Source organism: Elgaria multicarinata, chromosome 4 (genome assembly GCF_023053635.1).
Source record: "Elgaria multicarinata webbii isolate HBS135686 ecotype San Diego chromosome 4, rElgMul1.1.pri, whole genome shotgun sequence".
NCBI classification, from domain to species: Eukaryota; Metazoa; Chordata; class Lepidosauria; order Squamata; family Anguidae; genus Elgaria; species Elgaria multicarinata.
In genome coordinates, this window is record NC_086174.1 from 111,527,757 (window position 1) to 111,548,313 (window position 20,557).

At 41.6% G+C, this 20,557-nt stretch overlaps 1 protein-coding gene across 1 annotated transcript in view; it reads right to left on the bottom strand.

The window, feature by feature from the left end:
- Positions 1 to 279: 279 nt before the first annotated feature.
- COL19A1 (collagen type XIX alpha 1 chain) overlaps positions 280 to 20,557 on the bottom strand; it is a 214,355-nt gene continuing 194,077 nt past the window's right edge. The window contains exons 39-47 of the mRNA XM_063125809.1: positions 20,223 to 20,267; positions 20,067 to 20,129; positions 18,318 to 18,353; positions 18,136 to 18,180; positions 15,009 to 15,179; positions 14,512 to 14,578; positions 10,713 to 10,841; positions 754 to 831; positions 280 to 509 (exon numbers count right to left, since the gene is read on the bottom strand). Of these exons, the coding sequence (XP_062981879.1) occupies positions 373 to 509; positions 754 to 831; positions 10,713 to 10,841; positions 14,512 to 14,578; positions 15,009 to 15,179; positions 18,136 to 18,180; positions 18,318 to 18,353; positions 20,067 to 20,129; positions 20,223 to 20,267 (771 nt within the window). The 3' untranslated portion in view covers positions 280 to 372. The remainder of the gene's footprint in view (positions 510 to 753; positions 832 to 10,712; positions 10,842 to 14,511; positions 14,579 to 15,008; positions 15,180 to 18,135; positions 18,181 to 18,317; positions 18,354 to 20,066; positions 20,130 to 20,222; positions 20,268 to 20,557) is intronic.

The following is a 20,557-nucleotide window of genomic DNA, read 5'->3' on the forward strand; positions in this document are numbered from 1 at the left end:
TTTTTGAAGTTAGGTATTGAGTACTCTAGGTACTCTAGAGAAAAAGCTAACTATGGTATTTTGTGGTAATTTAGGATGTAAAATACGAAACCTGTGATTTAATACATATTACTTTTGTAAGTGATAAGGTTAAGAACCATTAAGAGTTCAACAGGCCATCATGATGCAAGAAAATTACATTTTGCTAAAAGAAAGTAGTCTAAAATTATAAACATATGGAATGAACTCACGAAAACAACATCTCTGCATTGGCGTTAACTCTGGAAAAGAATGCACCAAATATATTAAAGCTTAAATTTGTAATTTGGTAGTGGGGCAGGGAGGAGTGAGGAAGGGGTAAACCAGGAATCAAAATAGATCCAGAGAAGATGTTCATTTCCCAGTTGTTCGTGGCTGTGTTTGAGAGACGTGATAATAGCAATCTGCTGGGTTGCACCTTCCTGCTGCTCCAGGTGGGCCCTGTGTACCTGGTCCTCCCGGAGCTCCAGGTGGGCCTGGCATCCCAGGGACTAAGTAAATAATAATAATAATAATAATAATAATAATAATAATAATAATAATAATAATAGCAGCAATTAGCTAATGCATTCCTACCAAAATTTAGCACTAATTTAGCATTGGGTCTAGAATCTAAATTGTTATATTCATGCATGAAAGGGCAACTCAGGTGAGATCAAGAAGCATTAATTCCCCCCTACTTTTCTATAACTAATCTGTTGTTCTGTTAAGAGAATAGTGAACTGATGCTTTTACCTGAAGGACCAGGTGGGCCAGGATCACCTGGCAGGCCAATTCCAGGCTCACCTCTTTCACCTTTCTGTCCTCTGTAGCCTAGAGAAGATAAACAAAAAAAGAATAAGAGTGCCCTGAAATTACAGTTATTTTTAAAAACCTTTTCCCCAGCATATAATGGTAGAGAAGGTCATGAATTTTCCCCTCTGTTGCTGGTAATTTATATAGTACCTTGTATGCTTTCCTTCTAACAAGCAGAAAATACCTCCTGGAGGCAATCAGATCCTGAGACCAAGGGCTGTTTGCTAAGTACTTAATTGCTAAGTACTTCATAATTTACTGGAATGATTCCTTACCCCCACCCCGCCCCATTTGTACCTCTAATGTCTAGCGTGAATTAAAAATCCTTATTTGAGGACTGAAGTATGAATTACAAAGATAGGAATGTTTTCTCCCATTTAATACTCATTAAGCATCCTGAATAAAAAATATGATTGACAGAGAATTGTATAAGTATATGGGAAGTATAGTGTATAAAATAAATAAACAAACAAATAAAAGGAATACACCATATATTGCAATATGGATTGCAACCTTAGGTAGCATGAAACTGAAATTTAATGAGAAATGAAAAAGGGAAGAGATGTAAAACCTACTATTACACGAATACATGGGATCCAGTAGTATGCTTTGTTTAAACACAGGACACCCAGATTCAACTACCGTTTAAGTGTTACTAGCTAGGTATAACTAAAGCCTGATCTATTGCAACCATTATATAGAGGTTGTTGGGAAATGCATGGTATACCTGTATGGGACCGGAAATATATAACCTCGCTTATGAAGTGGATCTTCAATATTGTGTTGAGAATTTAAGGCTAGTCATTTGGAATTAAATAGGGCTGGCCATCCGGGATTAAATAGCACCACTTTTGATTGGGATTATCACATCTTGAGCCGGATTGAAACAGACAAGGTTTTATTAACAGAAATGGTTTTCAAATGCTTAGTGCTAAGGCTAAAGCAAACACAGGACTAGTGTGAGAGCCAGTGTGGTGTAGTGGCTAAGGGGGTGGACTGGGAGTCGGGAGATCCGGGTTCTAGTCCCCACTCCGCCATGGAAACCCACTGGGTGACTTTGGGCCAGTCACAGACTTTCAGCCCAACCTACCTCACAGCATTGTTGTTGTGAGGATAACATGGAGAGGAGGAGGATTATGTATGCTGCCTTGGGTTCCTTGGAGGAAAAAAGGCGGTATATAAATGATAATAATAATAATAATAATAATAATAATAATAATAATAATAATAGGCTAGCATCAAGGTTAGATACGGCTGGACACCTGCTGAAGGCCCACAGCCCAGCAGGGGCACACGGATGAGTCCTATGGACCAGCTCCTCCTCTTCATCATGGCAACCTGCTTGTTTACCTGCCTCACTCTGGCCCAGACAACAGTGATGGTGAAAAGGGAACTAGTAGATGCCACTGCCTACTTTCTCACTGGCTCTCTGCCTGCCAAACATGCAAACAGTAGCAATGATGAAAAAGAGGAGCAATAGCAGCAGTTGACAATGACAGGGAGAAGGTAAACCTACTGAGGGATGGGCCCATTGAGAGTCTCTTGCCAAGGGCCCTCAAAAACCTGGACAAGGAGGGAGCAAACCAATCAATCCCTGTGGTTCTTCCCTAAGATTTGACGCCACTAGTACAGAATATTATGTGAACGGATTCCACCCGTGAAAGTTGTTGAATGCACAAATCTGGAGAAGAGAAACTAAAATCTATCTATCTGTCTGTCTGTCTGTCTGTCTGTCTGTCTGTCTGTCTATCTATCATCTATCCCTTTCAGCAATTGCAGCAAAATTAAGCGATACCTTATGGACCGTTGTGCATCTTCGTACTCATACAAAATAGGAAGCTTTAACACTAAGCAGATGATTGCAGAAGTTATCAGTTATGTTAAGAGAGACCCTCATGTATGTGTTGAAAGCAGTTTTGTATAATAGCAATATTTTAAAACAATCTAAATTACTCAACTCTCATTCACTGCCGGATAAAGAGAAGCCTATTCTCCGTGGCTCTGAAGAAGATCTATGGCAGGGGTGGGCAACACCACTGATCGTCAACAGGTTGAAAGTAGGAGTGGGCAGAAGGGGTGGAATGATTCAAGTCAGGACCACAGCGAGGGGCAAAGGGTTAAAGCCTCTTACACCCCACATTTGTGCCCAAATCCATATTGGGTCCAATGCAGTGTGTTGCAGTTAAAGTGTATGACTAGGATTTGGAAGAGCAGGGTTTTAGTCCCCACTTGGCCACAAAGCTCACTGGGTGATATTGGGCTAGTCATTGACTCTCAACCTATCCTACCTCACAGGGCTGTCGTGAGGATAAAATAGAAAGTAGGAGGGTTATATATGCCACCTTGGGTTCTTTGCAAGAAAAATGGTGGGATGTAAATGGAATAATTAAATGTATTAAAAGTATCTAATTGGTCCTAACCGGGAAGAAGCAACTGAGAAAGCAGTTACGTTAGCAGGAACCACATCAATGATGCCTGCCAAATTATTGTCTTGTTGACCTTCTAGAAGCCAGGAGAAACAGTTGAAATGGTGTAGAACATTATAGCTATAAGCAAGACATTGAGGAACGACTTCAAAAACAAGGAAGCCCACATCTGAGATTTTCCTGAGCAAGGAGAACACTTGAGATGTATGTATACCAGCCAGTTTCCAGTGCCAGGTATGACATTCATTTTCTAGGGCTGCAGGATAGAGGCAATTAAAACAACACAAGTATAGTTAAGTGTGACTTTAACTAATGTTAGCTCAACAGTAATGGGCCTTGTAAAGTGTATGGATAGTCTAGCCTTGTAGTTGTTCTATGTGCCATCCCAGGGGCAAAACTCAGGAAACCAGAAAGAAATCAGATCTGCTTTTAATATTTCTAAAACCTAACCTGAACCCTGAACAATAAAAATGGAATGCAAATGCATTCAGATGTTCTGTTAAACAAGTTGGCGATAATATGGGTTAATTTACTGCAATTACCTCAGATCTCACAATGCCCAACATTCCCACCTCAAATGACACAAAAGGTAGAAAAGATAAAAGCTTAGATTGGTAGAATAAACATGCAGGGGGTAACATGCACGGCACAACAGGTCATATTTAACAAACAAATAAGCAGGCATTGAAACTATCAACAAGACCTTTGCAAATTAAAAAGGAAATAAAACCATTATCTTCGTATGTTAGTTGTGAAATCTGTGTCCTGTTGGGTAGAACTGTAAATAATTACCCTGTTGACCTTCAGTTACCATGATTAATTATTTGGGTAGATATCTTGGCCAGACACATGGTGCAATTTGTTTTAATCGCTACTCTTTACACTCCATAATCAGGGCATCTATTGCATTTCCCATTTGTTACACCACCTTGGTTTCTTTAGTTTTACAACAAAAACCATTTATCAGAACAAGACTTGTTAAGCTCTACATTAAAAAAGGAAGTAATCCTACTATACATATATATGTTGAATTTCTATATGCGTTATCTGTACAGAAATAAACAATAATAAATTACCTAATGAATTCCTACTGGGAACTATATGTACAGAATGAAATTGCAGACAAGAAAAGATCAATATAGACTGAAGTTTTGTGCACATTATTGAAATTCAAGTCATTACAGAAAATTAATAATACAATAGTATATCTACTCACATTTTATGGATATGAATGGTGTAAACAATGCTCAGGTACATCTGAATCATATACAAACAACTGTTTTGTACACTGCTGAGTAACAACAATACTGCAAATATTTAATAAAACTTCTCACCAATCACTTTCTAAACTTCTGCTTTATTTTACAGAATCAAAATAGTAAGAAAAATATTGAAATGTGGCATGAGAACAACATTCAAGAACAATCAAAAACACATCTCTGTCAACAATACAGTAGATTTTACATGAGGTATATTTTACTAATGATTAAACTTCTGGAGTTTAACTTCACAGTCTACCTGAGTGAGATTTTAAGTTCAATGAAAAAACTGTATTGTAAATATATAGAGCAAAACATGTTTCAGCTACAAATCCAGGTTATTAATATATTATAAAACAAAGGTAACCTTTTTAGCCCCTATACTGAAGTGAATGTTTATGGTAGGATTTGCTATGAAGACTGTATTTTAACATGGCAGTTAAGTTGAATCAGAATCACATTACTACAGTCTTTTAGCCCTGAAAATGTCTTGGAAGTTTAGAAGGGAATTAGAGACCAGTTCAAATAAACAAGCAGTGCTTCTATGGTTGGGTACATGAACATGCAAAAAAGTGTTCTATGAGGACAGTGATAGCTGTATCTGTGGAAGCTTGGGAAAAAAGGACTATTGAGATTAAGGAAGTAGCTGCAGCCATCCCCATGGAAACAGCCGATGTGTGGTTGTGCACCCATATATACAATCATGCTGAGAAAAGAAGCACTGCTTGTTTGTGAGATCTGAATCTAAGTTACACAACTGGAAGGCTTGAAAATGCTCTGTTCATTTACACACAGAGCACTGACTGAAATTTCTAGAATCTTCTAGAAGACTTTTTAATGTCATGTATAAAACACAATATTGAATCAAAGGCCTTTAAAGAGGTTCTTCATCTCCATGACTTGTGTGTCATTCCCTCTCTCCTTTGCACATCTCCAGATACATAGAGAGGCAGCCATCTTTCTTCCTCCCTGCCAATTCCACAACCCAAATTTAGACAATATAGATAACATTCTCAAGTAAGTGCTTCTTACTGAGCAGGCTGCCTGTATACTGCATTTCCCAACATCTGGGAACGTATCTTTCTTACCCTACTATGTGGTGAGAAAACAGTTTATTGAATGATGAAGATTACTTTAAAGGAAGCCCTTTATGAATTCTTCTTGTTTATAATTAAAGGTGCTCAATTTGTCCAGGACCCTACGCTACCTCATACCTAGCCTAAATGTTAAGCTAGCCCAGCCAGTTAAGACACATTTACAAAAATGTACCTTTCTACCCAACAGTCATATGTTCAGAACTCTTTCATGGTTCAAGCATTTTAAAAGGACTTGAAGACCATATTTTTATGATATTTTTATACTCTGGGTGGCCAAATCTTTGAGGCATATTTTTTCATTTATTTTCTGTGTGAAGCCAGCTCAGAACCATGGCATTTAAAAAGTCAGCCACAAACAATACATTTTTAAAGAACGTTTCCTCATGATCCAGTGTTAACTGACATACAAAGCTATGTATGGTACATTTTTGCCCCTTAAGTCGCAAAGGCACATATTTTCCAATGCGAAGAAAACACTGTAATATTTTCTCATCCTTGTTCAGAAACATGCATAAATAAAGGACAACAAATGCGCCCATGAGGGTGCTTTAAAGTGATCTATGTGGTGGCTGTCACATGTGGGAAGTCATTAATGTGCTATGGTTCACCATATGGGTGGCACATGTTCTTTCAGATGGTATGAATGTTCCAAGTACTAAAACTTACGAAGTATGACTAGGATATATCCACGTATTTTGGATATGCTAAAATAACCTTTAGTAGCTGAAGTTGGTTGCTTACTGTCTTTTGATGGCTAGTCGCTATTTTGTGGGTTCAGGAAAAGAGAAAGTAGCCTATTGTAGCTGGTAGCCCAGAAGTAGCTGGGGTGGGGGCAGAACTAATGCTGCTTTACAGACTATTTAGATGGCAGCTCCCTGCATCCTGTCCCCATCCCTGCTCAACTTGTATATTCATTAACAAACACATATTACAAAAAAACAACAACACATGGTTCATTCTCCAGAATTCTCACCATACAAGAAAACTTATCCTGTAAAAAGTTGCCCCTAAAATTTCTAACAGTTTAGGGAAGTAGGGAGTGAGAAACACATGTCAGGAGGATGACAAAAGCAAATGGACCCCCCCCCCCCAATGCACCCTTCATCAGTGTGCTGTATGTAGTCATTTGCTGCTCTGAAACAATAATAAAGTGTAATGATAGAAGCAATGGGCAAAGTTTAGTGGAGTATTAGGCACGCGTAAGCCCATTGACATAGAGCGTCTTTTCCAGATTTTTTACTCACTGACAATTTATGCAAATGAGCATTATTTGAAGCTCGCATAACTTAACCACACAAAGCATTCCCCCCCTGTATCTTGCAAACGTAGCAATAAAAACCAACTGCTTTTCAGTGTTTTTTGCATCATTCAGAACTCTTTTAATTTTATTCATTTCTTAAATTCAACTATAATAGGCACTGGAGCTGAAACATCCATAGAAATAATTCCTTCTTCCCTTCCCCTTAAAACAGCCTTTCCCAACCTGGCCAATAGCCATGCTGATTGGGGATGATGGGAATTGTTGCCCTAATGACTGATATGAGATATATGGGAACTGATTATGGCACTCTGTATATGACCAAAGGCACTCTTTTACAGACTCAGATTAAGCCCTGAATCTGTTCAAGGCATTTTAGTGAATCTTTAAATGGGTATTTTACAAACAAGGCAGGGTTTTCATGTTTGCAGATTAGATCCCCCACTAAACGTTGGCCCTGATCCATATATCTTCATGCAGAAAAATAAGCTTGGGATACTTATCAATGGGCAAGAACCTCCCCTGCCTCAGATAACTGGCATCTGCAGTATTGCAGATAGTACTGACCCAAAGGTGTATGCGTGTGTGTGTGGGGGGGGTATGGGAGAGAGAGGGGGGGAATGATGACATAATAATTTGTTCTGTAGTGTGTGTGTTTGTTCAAACCTGAGATAAGGGTATGATGAGCACACTCCAGTTATTTCTCCCCACACAGCATCCTTTTATATCTTTAAGATTGCAACCTGAAGGTTGCTTCATCTGCAGAAGTCCATTTTTGCATGTGGATCACCCTTATGGGATCAGATCAACTCTTTTTCTAGAACACTAAGCATGTATATGAACATTACATACAAACATGGGGCATAATTTAGTCAAAGTCAAGCACATTTTGATTTCATTGGTAGAGTTATCCATGAGCATACATACTATCCTACTACCAAAAATCTTTGAAGTCAAACTCACTTAATTCTGAGAGGAAACAGAAACCTACAGGACTGTTTTGCCTATCTAATTATACTTTATATGTCCCATTTTATTACTTGCAGTGAAATAATGTGGGGGGAAACACAACACCAGGGATTGGTTTCATACAGACTCTTACATGCGTATTTATTAGTGTACTTTGTTAATCCTTGATTTGTAGGTCACACTTCTAGACCTGATTTCAGACGGGTAACTAAGTCACTGCAGCAAAAAACAACAGAGTTTTGTTGCAGATTTATTATGGCCCGAAGTTTTCTTGAGCCAGAGGCCACTCTGTCAAATACATGAAGTATCCTGACACAGCAGGCTCTGGACCACAAAAGCTTCTGCCACCTTAATCTTTAAGGTGCCATGACAAGACTCCTTGCCATATTTAAACTAGATATGGCAATATAGTTATCTATGAATCTATGGACTTCAGCAATAGATACAACAAGCGAATGGAAAGCTCATAATCCCCTTATGCAGGGGAATGGTTGTGAAAATTCTGAGAAAATTAAGGAACCGATAGCCTTGTTCATTTCTGGGAGGAGTGGGTGACTCGTGACCCTCCAGATGTTTTGGCCTAGAACTTCCATGATCCCTCGCCATCAGTTATGCTGGTTACAGCGGAAAGGAGGTCCAGGCTAAAACACCTGGAAGGCCACAGAAGTTGCCCAGACCTGATATAAGGGAAGGAAGGTTTAAATTCTGACACATCTTTTCAGGCAAATGGATCTCACAGCCTGATCCTGTGCATGTTACTTGGACATGAGTCCAAGGCCCTTGCTAGACCTGCCGGCTTATGCCGGCAGGGAGGCGGGGCCGAGGCGCACTGACGTTGGCGCGCCTCCCCCAGGCTACCAGACGGCGGACGCGTAGCGACGTCGCGTCCCTGCTGGCGTCCGCCATTTTTTTTTTTATTTTAAAGGGGCCGGGTGCGGCCCGAAGACGGCGGACAAGGTAAGTGGGTTTTTTTGTTTTTTTTACCGGGTGGGGCGAAGGATCACAGGATGGGTGGCAGGGTGGGTGGCACGGGGGGAGGCCGGGTGCGATCGCGCCACGCGCCGCCCGAGCCCGGGCAATGCCTGGCATGGGGCGGCATTGCCCGGGCGGCGCGCGGCGCGATCGCACCCGGCCTCCCCCTGTGCCACCCACCCTGCCACCCACCCTATGATCCTTCGCCCCCCCGCCGATGTGCCTGGTCCGCGCTGTGCCCGGTCCGCGGCTTTTCGCGGCTCCTCGCGAAGCGAGGAGCCGCAAAAAGCCGCAGAACTCTCCACACTTCCCCCAGCCCCGGCCTGAGGCCGGAGCTGGGGAAAAGGCGCGCCATAAGCGACTTCGCTTATGGCACGTAAGACCAGGCCTCAGCGCGGCCTGTCTGCGGATTCCCCTGTGCGTCATCTGGACGCACAGCAGGGAAGCCGGGACAAAATGCGCGCTAAGGCCTCGTCTAGGAAGGCCCCAACTGAATTCAATGGGCCTTCAATTACAGCTTTAGTTTAGAATTACTGAAATATTCATGATAAAGGTGCATTATTATACAGGATAATTCAAACTACACATTTTATTTTGTTACATTGAAACTGCAGTGATCTTGGGCTGGTGGCTGACATGGTATGTTATGTACAGCTATGCAACACTATAATCTCCTTACAGCTAGAACATTACTAAAGCAGCTTTATTATTTCCTCTCGCTTCCTCAAGAGGCATCATTCCTAGTCTTCATTTTGACAAACACTCTGATGGGAAGGTCATTCACATTATAGCTTGGCTTCCCGTTTCTCACGTACATCTTAAACTCTTCACCGTGCGCATCCTTATTAAACAATCTGGCAAAGACATTCACATTGGCCATTTATAACAATTTGCATATTCAGATGATGAAGAGCAAGCCATCTGTTAAAAACAAAACCAAACCCACACACACCCTAGTCCCCTTTTAATGGTGTCCTGGATCCTTTTATTCTGGTTCTTCTTATTCTGAGCTCCTCACACTTTTCAACTTTCAGTCAAGGATTTGCTCTTATCAGTCTCTATAGCCTTTATTCTTCTCCTCACAGCTTTGAGTTCTTTGACTTCTTCAGCTTTGCTTTCACGCTCTTCATTCCAGTCTGACTTGCTCTGACTCCAGAGCAGACCAAACTAACAAAAGATAATAATTAAGAACTACCTATATTTATATATGGTTCATTATTTACTACCCCAATAATATCTTTACAGTGTGTGCTCTAATTATTCTGGCTGTAAATCTGAAATGACGATATGTGCCAGATACATACAGTAAAATATTAAGGAGGTCTGATTAATTGGCATCTGAATGAGGCGTAGTGCTGAACAAATAAAATAAATAAATCTGATTTCCCCCTTCCCCCAGTTAATCAATGCACTGCCTTATGCAAATTGTGAATGAATGTACACTAGCTAAGGTGTGAATCATAAGGAACTGTGAATATAATTAGATCTATAGCAAGAGTGACGTACTGGAAGATTTACATTGTATTACTTTTTCCTACACGTTAATTTGCTTATTTTTCTTAACAGATCAGAGGGGCCACAAGATTGCAGACCCTATAGCTCAAATAATTGCTGGTGAAATGAAACTGTGCTGAGCTTGAGCACTGTGTTTGTACTACTGCAGGTTTAGGAAAGGTGTGTATCAGTATCCTAATGTTATCAGTTATTAGGATTATTATGCACTGATTAGAAGTTTTTAATATACAAAAAAAACCACACACCTACTGAGTGTTAATATATTGGTCTAGTCTGGAAAACACTAGTATGGATTTAAAAGTTAATAATTAGGAAGCTACATGTGTAGTTCCACCCAACTCTGAAGATGTTTGAAAACTTTAAAAATAAAGTAGGTATGGAACAGCGAATTTTGAAGCCCTACCTGGAGGTCCAGGTTCTCCGGGCGGCCCAGGTAATCCATCTTTTCCTGGCAGACCTGGTTTTCCATGAGTTTGGGAAGCTAGCATGGCAGCTGGTAGTTTGAGCTGAGATACAAACTGAGCCATCCTCTCTTCATTCGTTAAAAACAAAAGTGTGAACAGTGTTAGATGCTTTTGTATACTCAAAAAAGTAATTACTATTCAATCTGATATTTTAAAAGTACTGAGATTTATAATCTTTCAATTATCCGTCCTAAAATTTTTGAACTACCAATGTTTGTGGTATACAGAAATTTCCATAGATTATTTGCCATGGGGCAAACAGCAGCTTTTAGGGGATTTCAACCAGGAAAACTGTAGGGAGAGAAGAGTTAACCCCCACCCCGACTCAGTACCATGGTCTTGAGCTCAGTTGGATCTCCATGCAGCTGCAACTGCCATTTAAAAATTATGGGAGATCTAGTCACAGAGCTCCCACTATCTCCTGTAGCTGTAGCTTGAAACTAATGGAGTTAGCATTTGCATACAAGCATGCACAAAGGCACTACACACTGGGCCCTCTATCTCTCTTTTTCATCTAAACCACTTCATGGAACTGGAAGTGGGTAAACAAATAGACAAGATGGAAGTAGTACTTTGGGGGATCACCTGATTCAGAAATCGGTGTATGGCTCATTCTGGATGCAGTTGCACTCACCCTAAAAAGATCAGACTTGTAGCTTAAGATTGTTCCTGGATCCAATATCCTGGATGTTCAAGAGAGAACAGTGGCCAGGGCCACCTTAGAATCATAGAGTTGGAAGGGGCCATATAGGTTCACGCCTGTGTGCATATTTGTATGTACACTTTTTTCCAGCTTAGGATGGTGCACCAGCAGCACCCTTTCCTGGAGAAGGCAGACCAGGCTACAGCCATTCGTGCCATGGTAACATCGAGCTTGGACGACTGTAATGTGCTCTATCTGGGATCACCATTGAAGTCAGCTCAGAAACTTCAATTGGTCCAAACTGCGGCAGACAGACTCATAATGAGGCAGCGCTGCATGGAGCATATAGCACCAAAATTATTGTAATTGCTTTGTTTGCAAATTTATTTTTGGGATCTAGTGCCACTCTCTAAAGGTCTAAATGATCTGGGGCTGGGATATCTGAAGGACCACCTCATTCTGCATGTGGCTGATTGTCACCTGCCTTCAAAGGTAAGGCAGGTGGTTAAAAGAGACAGGGGGCCTTTTAGTCATGGCTTTATGACTTTGGCCAACCCTTCAGAGGTTGGCCTGCTTGACTTAGGATGCTTCTAGATGGAGGGCTCCTCGCACTGCCAATCAAGAGACATCGGGCAGGTATTCCATAGCTTTCCTCCTTAACAGATTTCTCTTCTGGTAAGAAAAAGAATGGAAGCAATGGCAGGGAAACAAGGGAGGGTTACAAAAGGAAGACCACTTTGTCTGGACCCCCATAAAATTCTGGGAATGAGGCAGGGTGATTTCATAATAAAAGCCTTGTCCGGAAGCACCCTCAATTTCTGCCTGCTTATTGACAGGTAGTGAAAACCTGGGCCTTTGGGGAGCGGAACCATTTTCTATGTAGAGGGATACTAGGGGTAGGTGGGGCTGGAGTTGGGGGTGGGTGCTGCTGCAGCCAAAAGAAGGCGGAGCCAGGGTAATGGTGGTCAGCCACCCATTTTGCTTTCAGCCACTCCCTTTCACTCCCTCTCTCCTTCTCTGTCTCTGTCTCTCTGTTGCACTCTCTCTCTCTGTGTATGTGTATGTCACCCTCTTTTCTCTCTCTCCATTCCCCTCATCTCCCTCTCCCTCTCTTTGGGCATGTCTACACCATGCCTTTTCCCCGGGATCGTCCCTGTGTGTCCACATGATGCACAGGGCATCCCGGGAGCAGGCAGGGACGATCCCTCCATTTCCCCAGGATTTCTGGGACCACTTTTTCCCTGGTTTTTCCTGTGACACCAGGACGATCCCGAGGACCGCAGGCGGTTTGGGCATCTGTCCCGGCTTCTTCTCTCCTCCCTGCAAGTAGTGGGGGTCAGCAGAGGGAAAAAGCTGGCATGGGGGGAGTCCAGGGACATCAGGAGTGGGGTGGGGAGCAGGGTTGGGCCTTTTTTTTTCACCTACTTTTTCGCTGGAGCACAAATGCGCTCCAGCTCCTGTCTTTTCCCTTCCAGGACATTGTGCTTCCATTTAGACAGCCAGGGGCGATTCCAGTAGCAGGTAAGTCCGGGATCGTCCCCCCTCCCTCCCTCAACACCCTATGGTGTGTAGACATGCCCTTTCTCTCCTCTGCTCCTCACTGACCTCGTATGTGGCACTTAGGTTTAGACAAAAGGTTCTCTTTCTGCAAATGCAAACTTGTTCATCCTTTGAAAGTCTAATTGCTGTGTTGGAGAGGGGGAGGCTGAGGATGGGAGGCTGCAATCCAGATTCAAAGGCAAGACTGGGCCAGTGGTACCCCTAGCAGATGCATGGTGCTAGTTGGATATGCTATAATTTTGGAGTTTTATTGTGGCTGTTTTATCAGCACTTTTAAGTTTTATATTGTCTGCTATAGTTTTTAATTTTGGAAGCAGCCTTGGGGGAGGTGGGGACAACTTGTGGACCAAAAGAACAGTGTGGAAGGATGAAAATAAATACATAAAACTGTGGGGAACTGGGGGCCCTCCCATATTTCCATTCAACTGGGCTGTCTCTTCTTGGTCAAGGAACATGACCACTGAGATGGTGCTCCTTCAACAAGTTGATGAGGGAGAAGCTAAATGGGATACAGGAGGTGCAGACAAGCCTCCCATACTCCGTAATGGACTCATCCATGGCCTGTGTCCATACCTGATCACAAGGGGAATTGGTCTCTGTTATGCCTTATAGCAACCTCCCCACAACTCAGTGTCCTGCAGATTTTTTGGCCTACAACTCCCGCCACCACGTTCAATGCAGTCCACCAAAGGCTCAATAAATCTCCCATTTTCTCTGCCTGCCCAGGTCTGCTCTGTGGGAGAAAACATACAGGGACCCCAGGGGGCTTCCACACACAGTCTTTGGGGTGCCCTGAAAGTGCTTCAGGGTGCCCCGAAACTCCTAGTGTAGCTACCTGGTCAGAAGAGACGGAGGAAGAGGCGGCGAAAAGTTCCCAGGGCTCGGCGGCTTCCTTGCCGCCGAGCCCAACTCCCCGCCGGCCTCCTGCTGCCGGCGAAAGAGCCACCCGGGTTGGAGAGCTTGGCGGAAGAAGGCGGGCTCTTCCGCTGAGCTCTCCAACCCGGGTGGCTCTTTCGCCGGCAACAGGAGGAGGCCGGCGGGGAGTTGGGCTCGGCGGCAAGGAAGCCGCCGAGCCCTGGGAACTTTTCGCCGCCTCTTCCTCCGTCTCTTCTGATCAGGTAGCTACACTAGGAGTTTCGGGGCACCCTGAAGCGCTTTCGGGGCACCCCGAAGACTGTGTGTGGAAGCCCCCCTATAGCTCAGTTCTACTTGTGCCCTGATATTGTATATGTGCTTTACGGTGATCTTTTAGGTCTTTTGTGATTCTATTATTTTAAATGAACAGATTTCACTTGACAGTTTTTTGAATGTCTAAGAGCAATTATTCTGGAGCACTCTACAGGCCATTAGTGAATGAAGTCTGTGAATTAATAAGAATCTGTCTGCCTTAGGCTTCAGCTTCCGTTTTACCTACTTGTATAAGTGAAGTAAGCATGGTGGAAATTGTTTCAAATGTACAATGGGCACATAAAGCATAAATCAAAAAGCAAACACTTACAATAAGGTAAAAAGATTTCCAATTATGCATTCCTCACCTTCAAAAACTCTAAGAACCTCTTGTCGGATATATTTCTTTATTTCTTCAAATGAAACTGAATCAGCCTGATGATGATATTAAAAAGAGACAGAGAGAGAGAGATAAAGATATATGTTCTTGGCATCATAATGAACAAGGCAACCAGAATTGTTTTTCAGTATCTGTTAAGGGCTTTGCAACATTAAAAACATTTGTAAATATTGTGCAGTGTAAATGAGAAAATTGCAGCAACAGTAACATTACCACAAATTACTCATGTTTAGAAGCAATTGTTTCTCTATGGGCCTGTTCAGACAACACACTAAGACATGGTTAGGCCATTAACCCTTTTGCAGCAAATGGTGTGTTTAAATAATGATTATGTAGCCATCATGGTTAGGGATGTTTCACATGACATACTAAGCCATAATGTTTAGCTCAAAATGCTTAGCCACTGTGGTTTTGCGTGTCGTCTGAACAGGGTCTACGGCTTCTTCAAGAGCCAGTTAATCTTACCGGTAAGCCTGGAACACCTGGTGAACCTGGAGGGCCCTTATGACCTGGTGATCCTGGGTTGCCTTTGCCCCCTGCAGGCCCCATGGGCCCTATAGATCCTTTGTCTCCTGTTAAGCCAGGTCTTCCCCTTTCACCTTGTGGCCCCCTGTCTCCCGGTATACCTTGATCCCCCTGTTCAAAACAAAACAAAAACAAAACATCTTCAGTCACATCAATTTATTTGACCCCTTAGCGTTTGAATCTGTTGAAAGCTCAGTAAAGGGTGCTGGCAGAAGTTCCATTAAACTGCAGTACAACATGCAAAGAAATCACACAGAAAATATTATGATAAACAACTCCCCCTCCCCGCAATGTTTCTATTTTCACACTTGATGTAATATCTGAACTCTCCAAGAACAGGAAAATGTATGAATGTAGGAGGTTGAAGTGAAAGATTCAGAGTGATGATGACAGACATTGCTTTTCAAGGCCAAAATGGTTTTCAGAGCAAGATAGGAAAAAAGGAACAACCTCCATAGCAGTGTACCTTATTTTTAAAACTCACTCTCTTCTGCAGTGATGTCCCAAGGGGTCAAGGAAATTTTTTAGTGTGGGAAAAATGATCTTAGCAATAGGAACACATGAAATAAGGTGTATAGGCTAAATATACAAACATGTTTCAAGAACCTGACATAGGCAAGCAATACATAATGTGGGTCTCAAAAAGGCCAGGGAGTTACATAACGGCAATGTTATTTTTGCCCTTAATCATGTCGAAGCAAACAAGTTGTTCAAGGAGCAACGGGTTGTATCCAGTGCTATTCTTCTATTCACAGAAGGCTCTTGGATCCAACGGAGGTTTCCATGAATGAAAGGGGGAGGGAGGTGATTTTCATTGATTCTCCTTTCCCTTTGAGGCCTTGCAAATTTTATCCAGAGGTTCAGGGAACCTTCAGAACAGCATGGGAGGTGGTAATGAGAGGCTGCAAGAGAAAGGGGAATTGCCCCAAACACCTCCCTTCCCCTTCTCTTCATGAGAGCCTTTTCTGGATCAGTACCTTATATGACCAGAAGGGCAGCATGGAATACAACCCAATATGAATGGAAATCACAGAGGGATAAACCCTACTTAGGGTAGACCCATTGCAATGAATGGGACTTAAGTTAGGCATGGTGAGTGATCCATCTGTAGAACTTTGGTTGTGAAGGCAATGTATCAAATTTTGTTTACCCCACTTTTTGATTACCTAAATAGTGGATGACACTGTACCATGTAAGGGCTGCTTCTTAACACGCAAGTTGCATGTAACTATTGGAGGAGCCAGTGACCCATAAGATGTGGCCTAGATTTCCAACTGTTCAAATAGCCAGTGTAACTGTGCCTTTAAGAGTAGCCTGATGTACAGGCATTGATTTCTGTCTATCAAGCTACCATTCCAAGGATAGCACAAGTCAGGCCATTTTGGGGGGGGGGGGTAAATTAGCAACCCTAGGCGGGATCTACACTAATGCTTTAAAATGTTTTATAACAGTAGTGACAACTGTTGGGGCCCAGGACATGCTCAATATACAGTTTCCAAACTATTTTCAAAGTGTTACATCCTGCCTAGTGTAGATCTGGCCCCAATCTGGCTGTGTTTTGAGGCAACTTTCATCATGTCCCACAAACCAATGGGAAATGTGGAATGGTTGCAATTTGGTAAACATCTCATAGAGGCTAGGAATATAGATGGCTGATTTCCTTCATTTCTGCATGAACCATGTAGACAGGAAGCTACCAGATGGTAAAAATCCACTCAAAGTGAAAAAGGGAAAGAATGTTGAAAGGCATACAGAAAAATGGAATAATCAACAAGTTTCATGAGACATTAATATGAGAGACTCAATAAATATAACATGGATGTAAAAATATAGATGGCATGAATTAATGAAGAGACAAACGGTATGGATTTTCCCATAATATGTCTTTCAGGGGTACAATTCTTAGGAAAGAATATTATTCAGGCCTGATTCTGTTCAGTCTTGAGGGTTAAGCTAAAGTTATTTTTTTCTAATGGAGATAGACACAATAAATAATTTGCGAAGTTTTGCATTCCTTGGGAATAAGAATAAATAAAATACTAGAGGTTTAATCAGTAATAATTTTCATAGTTGTGCCTGCTTGCTTATTTTATTTGTTTGCAAATAATTAGATCCTAAAAATGAACTACAATTTCAGCTATTAGGTTTGTATTAAAGCTGTGTGAATATGCATTTGGATTTTCAGGTTACAATCCTATACTCACTTACCTTGAAGAAAGCCCCATTGAACTCAAAGGGACTGGCTTCTAAGTAGGCACGTATAGGATTGTGAGGTTATTAAACAAGAATGTCATAAATAGCTCTTGCCTCACCATCATTTTAAACCCTGTACTGAAAGGAAAAATGAGTTAGTAAGTAAGTAACACAGATTGAAGACCTGAATACAAAGAAGTGGTGCTGGTGGAATATTTTTTTTATCTTTTATTTATTTATTAAGACATTTGTATCCCACCCTATATCACAAGGATCTTAGGGAGGCTATAGCAAAGCATAGTGACGTGTCTCTCCCCCGCCCAAAAAGACTGCTGTACATTAATTTGATAAAATGTTTGTTTGATTAAAATTATGGTCAGTATTTTACAATTAATTATGTATTCCCGCCCCCACCCACCCCGGCAATCTAACCTTTCACATTCACCTATCCCAAAATTACTAAAAAATTCTTTATATTCAGAAAAGGTGTAGGGAATAACAGAATTCAAGATATTGTTAGCTATTTTAGAGTAGAAGCTACTAATATCAGAAAATATGTGACCATGGCACATCAGCACTAATTGTACTCATTTGAAACTAAGAATATGAGATCCATATCTACATTTAAGGCAGAATTATAAGGGTGTCACATTTGCTGAGGGAGGAAATCATGCAAGAATGGCAGATTCAATAACGAAGCAGGGCCTTTATAGAATATGCCATGATGTTGTAAATATTCTGCCTGTCAGTGCCTGTGGAACATGGGCGCAAATGATTTGGGCAGTGGCAGGCTGTAAGATGATTGGAGGATCACCAGTCAGAGTTATGCTCATTTTAAAATGTAATTAAACCTCGATATAAAAATATAGCTTACACGTTCTCCTTTGGGGCCTCTGTCACCAGCTTTACCCAATATACCCTGGAAAAAGGAAAAACATTCTTAAGAACACAAGCATCTTGCTAAAATAGCTTAGATATCAATCTTCCACTATGGGCAAAAGCAAAAGAATTATACTTCACATGTAACAGAAAATGTGCCAACCACTACTTTCCTACCTGAGGACCAGGCAATCCATCCTTCCCATTTATGCCCTAAAAGAAATAATTCTATTATTACAAAAAAGCTTCTGATCTCTGGTATTACAAGCAATACACATCATAAGACTGAATCTGCAGAGTCAGTTATGTGTATCTTAGTAAAACTCTGAAACAGAACATACACAGGCCTAAAGCCCTGGGGAAAATATATTCAAAAACTGGTCTGACACGGTTATTAGAGACACTGGCTCAGTTCAGATAACACAGTATGAAAACTCAACTCAGTGTTTGAGTTTTTAGGGGATACTCCCCACACAGCATGTTCTAACTTCACCATTGTGTGACTGTGGGCTGCCATGGAATTGAGTAAAATCCAATGCGATGTTTGATTGGCAGTTCCTCCCCCCCTCCTCCCAATGGCATCCCACCAACCATTGCTGCAAAAAACCCAATCCTGGTGGCTCTCCTAGAGTGGTACTTGCTCCTTTCTCCACTCTTGTCAGGGAACTCTGTAGCTAGTGGGAAAAGTAAACTCAACACAATGGAAAACTCCATGGAGCCAGCCACACATCATGCAACATAACGGTTGTGCAGGAACTCTCCTCTGCACAGCGTGGATATTCTGTGGGGAGTGTTTTTCACAAAAACGCCACCGTTGCGTGGAGGTTTCCTGCCAGACAACAAGTTTCGCAACAGTGGTGTAAAACCCCCACTGTGGAGTTCTAAAACTACCATTGACTAACGTGCTGTCCGAACTGAGCCAGAGAGAGAAAGAGAGAGAGAGACTTCCTAATGGCTACTCTGTAAGCTTCATAGCTCACCTGGGGTTACACAAACCTGGATTTCTCTCCATGCCCAAGGCCAACATGGAACAGAGAGTTCCCACCCACATAGTTCAATGGCTCAGAGGAGTAAATATTTTATATTTATAGCCTATTAGTAAAATGCTAGTAATTTTATAGTAAGTATATAGTAATACAATTTTTCACATAAGATTTGGGGGAGGAGGAGATTAAATGCATTTTTAAAAGACCTAACAGTTCCTTCTAACTTCTTAGTACTCCATGCTCCCTTAGCATTCACAATGTGCACAAAATGTTGAGTTCTCCTATGTTCCACTTCTGAGCGTAATTCAAAGTGCTGGTGGTAGATACATTTAAGTCTTACATAGCTTGGGACCTGGGTTCCTGTAGGAACACTGTTCCCTTATCAACCCACCCATGCATTGAGATAATCTGTAGTGGACTTCCTCCAGATGCCCCTGCCATCCAAGATGAAGGTATGGAACTCCCTCTCCATGGAGGCTTGCCGGACACCAACCCTATTTTCCACTTGGTGTCAGGCACAAACCTTTTTGTTTTTCCAGGCTTATACACTTTTTACTGTGCAATCCTATCCACATCTACTCAGAAGTAAGTTACACTAAATTCAATTGGATTTACTCCCAGGTAAGTATGTATAGAATTGCAGCCTTAAAATTGTTTTAACTGCTGCTTCTAATTCCTGGTTTTTATTGTGAGACTGTCTTTTTCGTTTTGCTATAGTGATTTTGTTGTTATTGTATTTTGTGATTGTAAAATCCCTGGGAGCCATTTTGCCTGAAGGGCAGATAAATAAATAAATAAATAAATAAATACTATAATACCATGTAAGAGGGTACCTTTGAGAACATTGATCATGGTAAATTCTTGCTTAATTGTATTAATAGAGAGCACTAGATGAAGCCTTGTACTGTGACATACAAGTGATCATTGGTTAATTACTTACTGGTATTCCAGATGGCCCCTCAGGCCCAGGAAATCCAATGTCTCCAATGGGACCCCTTTCTCCCTAAAGGAAACATAATGATAAGATCCTTGTGGTGGTTGAAAGCAACCAGGATGCCAGTACAACAAGTGAATGCTGAAATGTAGGTGGACTTACTGGTTCTCCTGGGATCCCTGGTGGCCCTGGAGCACCGTGCTTTCCCTGTAGACATTAAGAAAAAAACACCAGTCATTTCATCTACCCACAATTAAAGCTGATTTAATGAGTTAGAAACTATTATGCTTATGTAGCCTGAACAATGAATGCTCCCTGAATTAAAAGACCTTCAGGGGCATTTGAAATGATGGTGGTTAGAAAACTTCATCCAATTCAATAGGGATACTAATAGGCAGCTTACATGTAAGACAATGATATATTAATTAAAACCATTATAAAATAACATTAAAGAGAACAGCCCATAAAGACCCACCCTACAGGGCAGTTGATGGTTA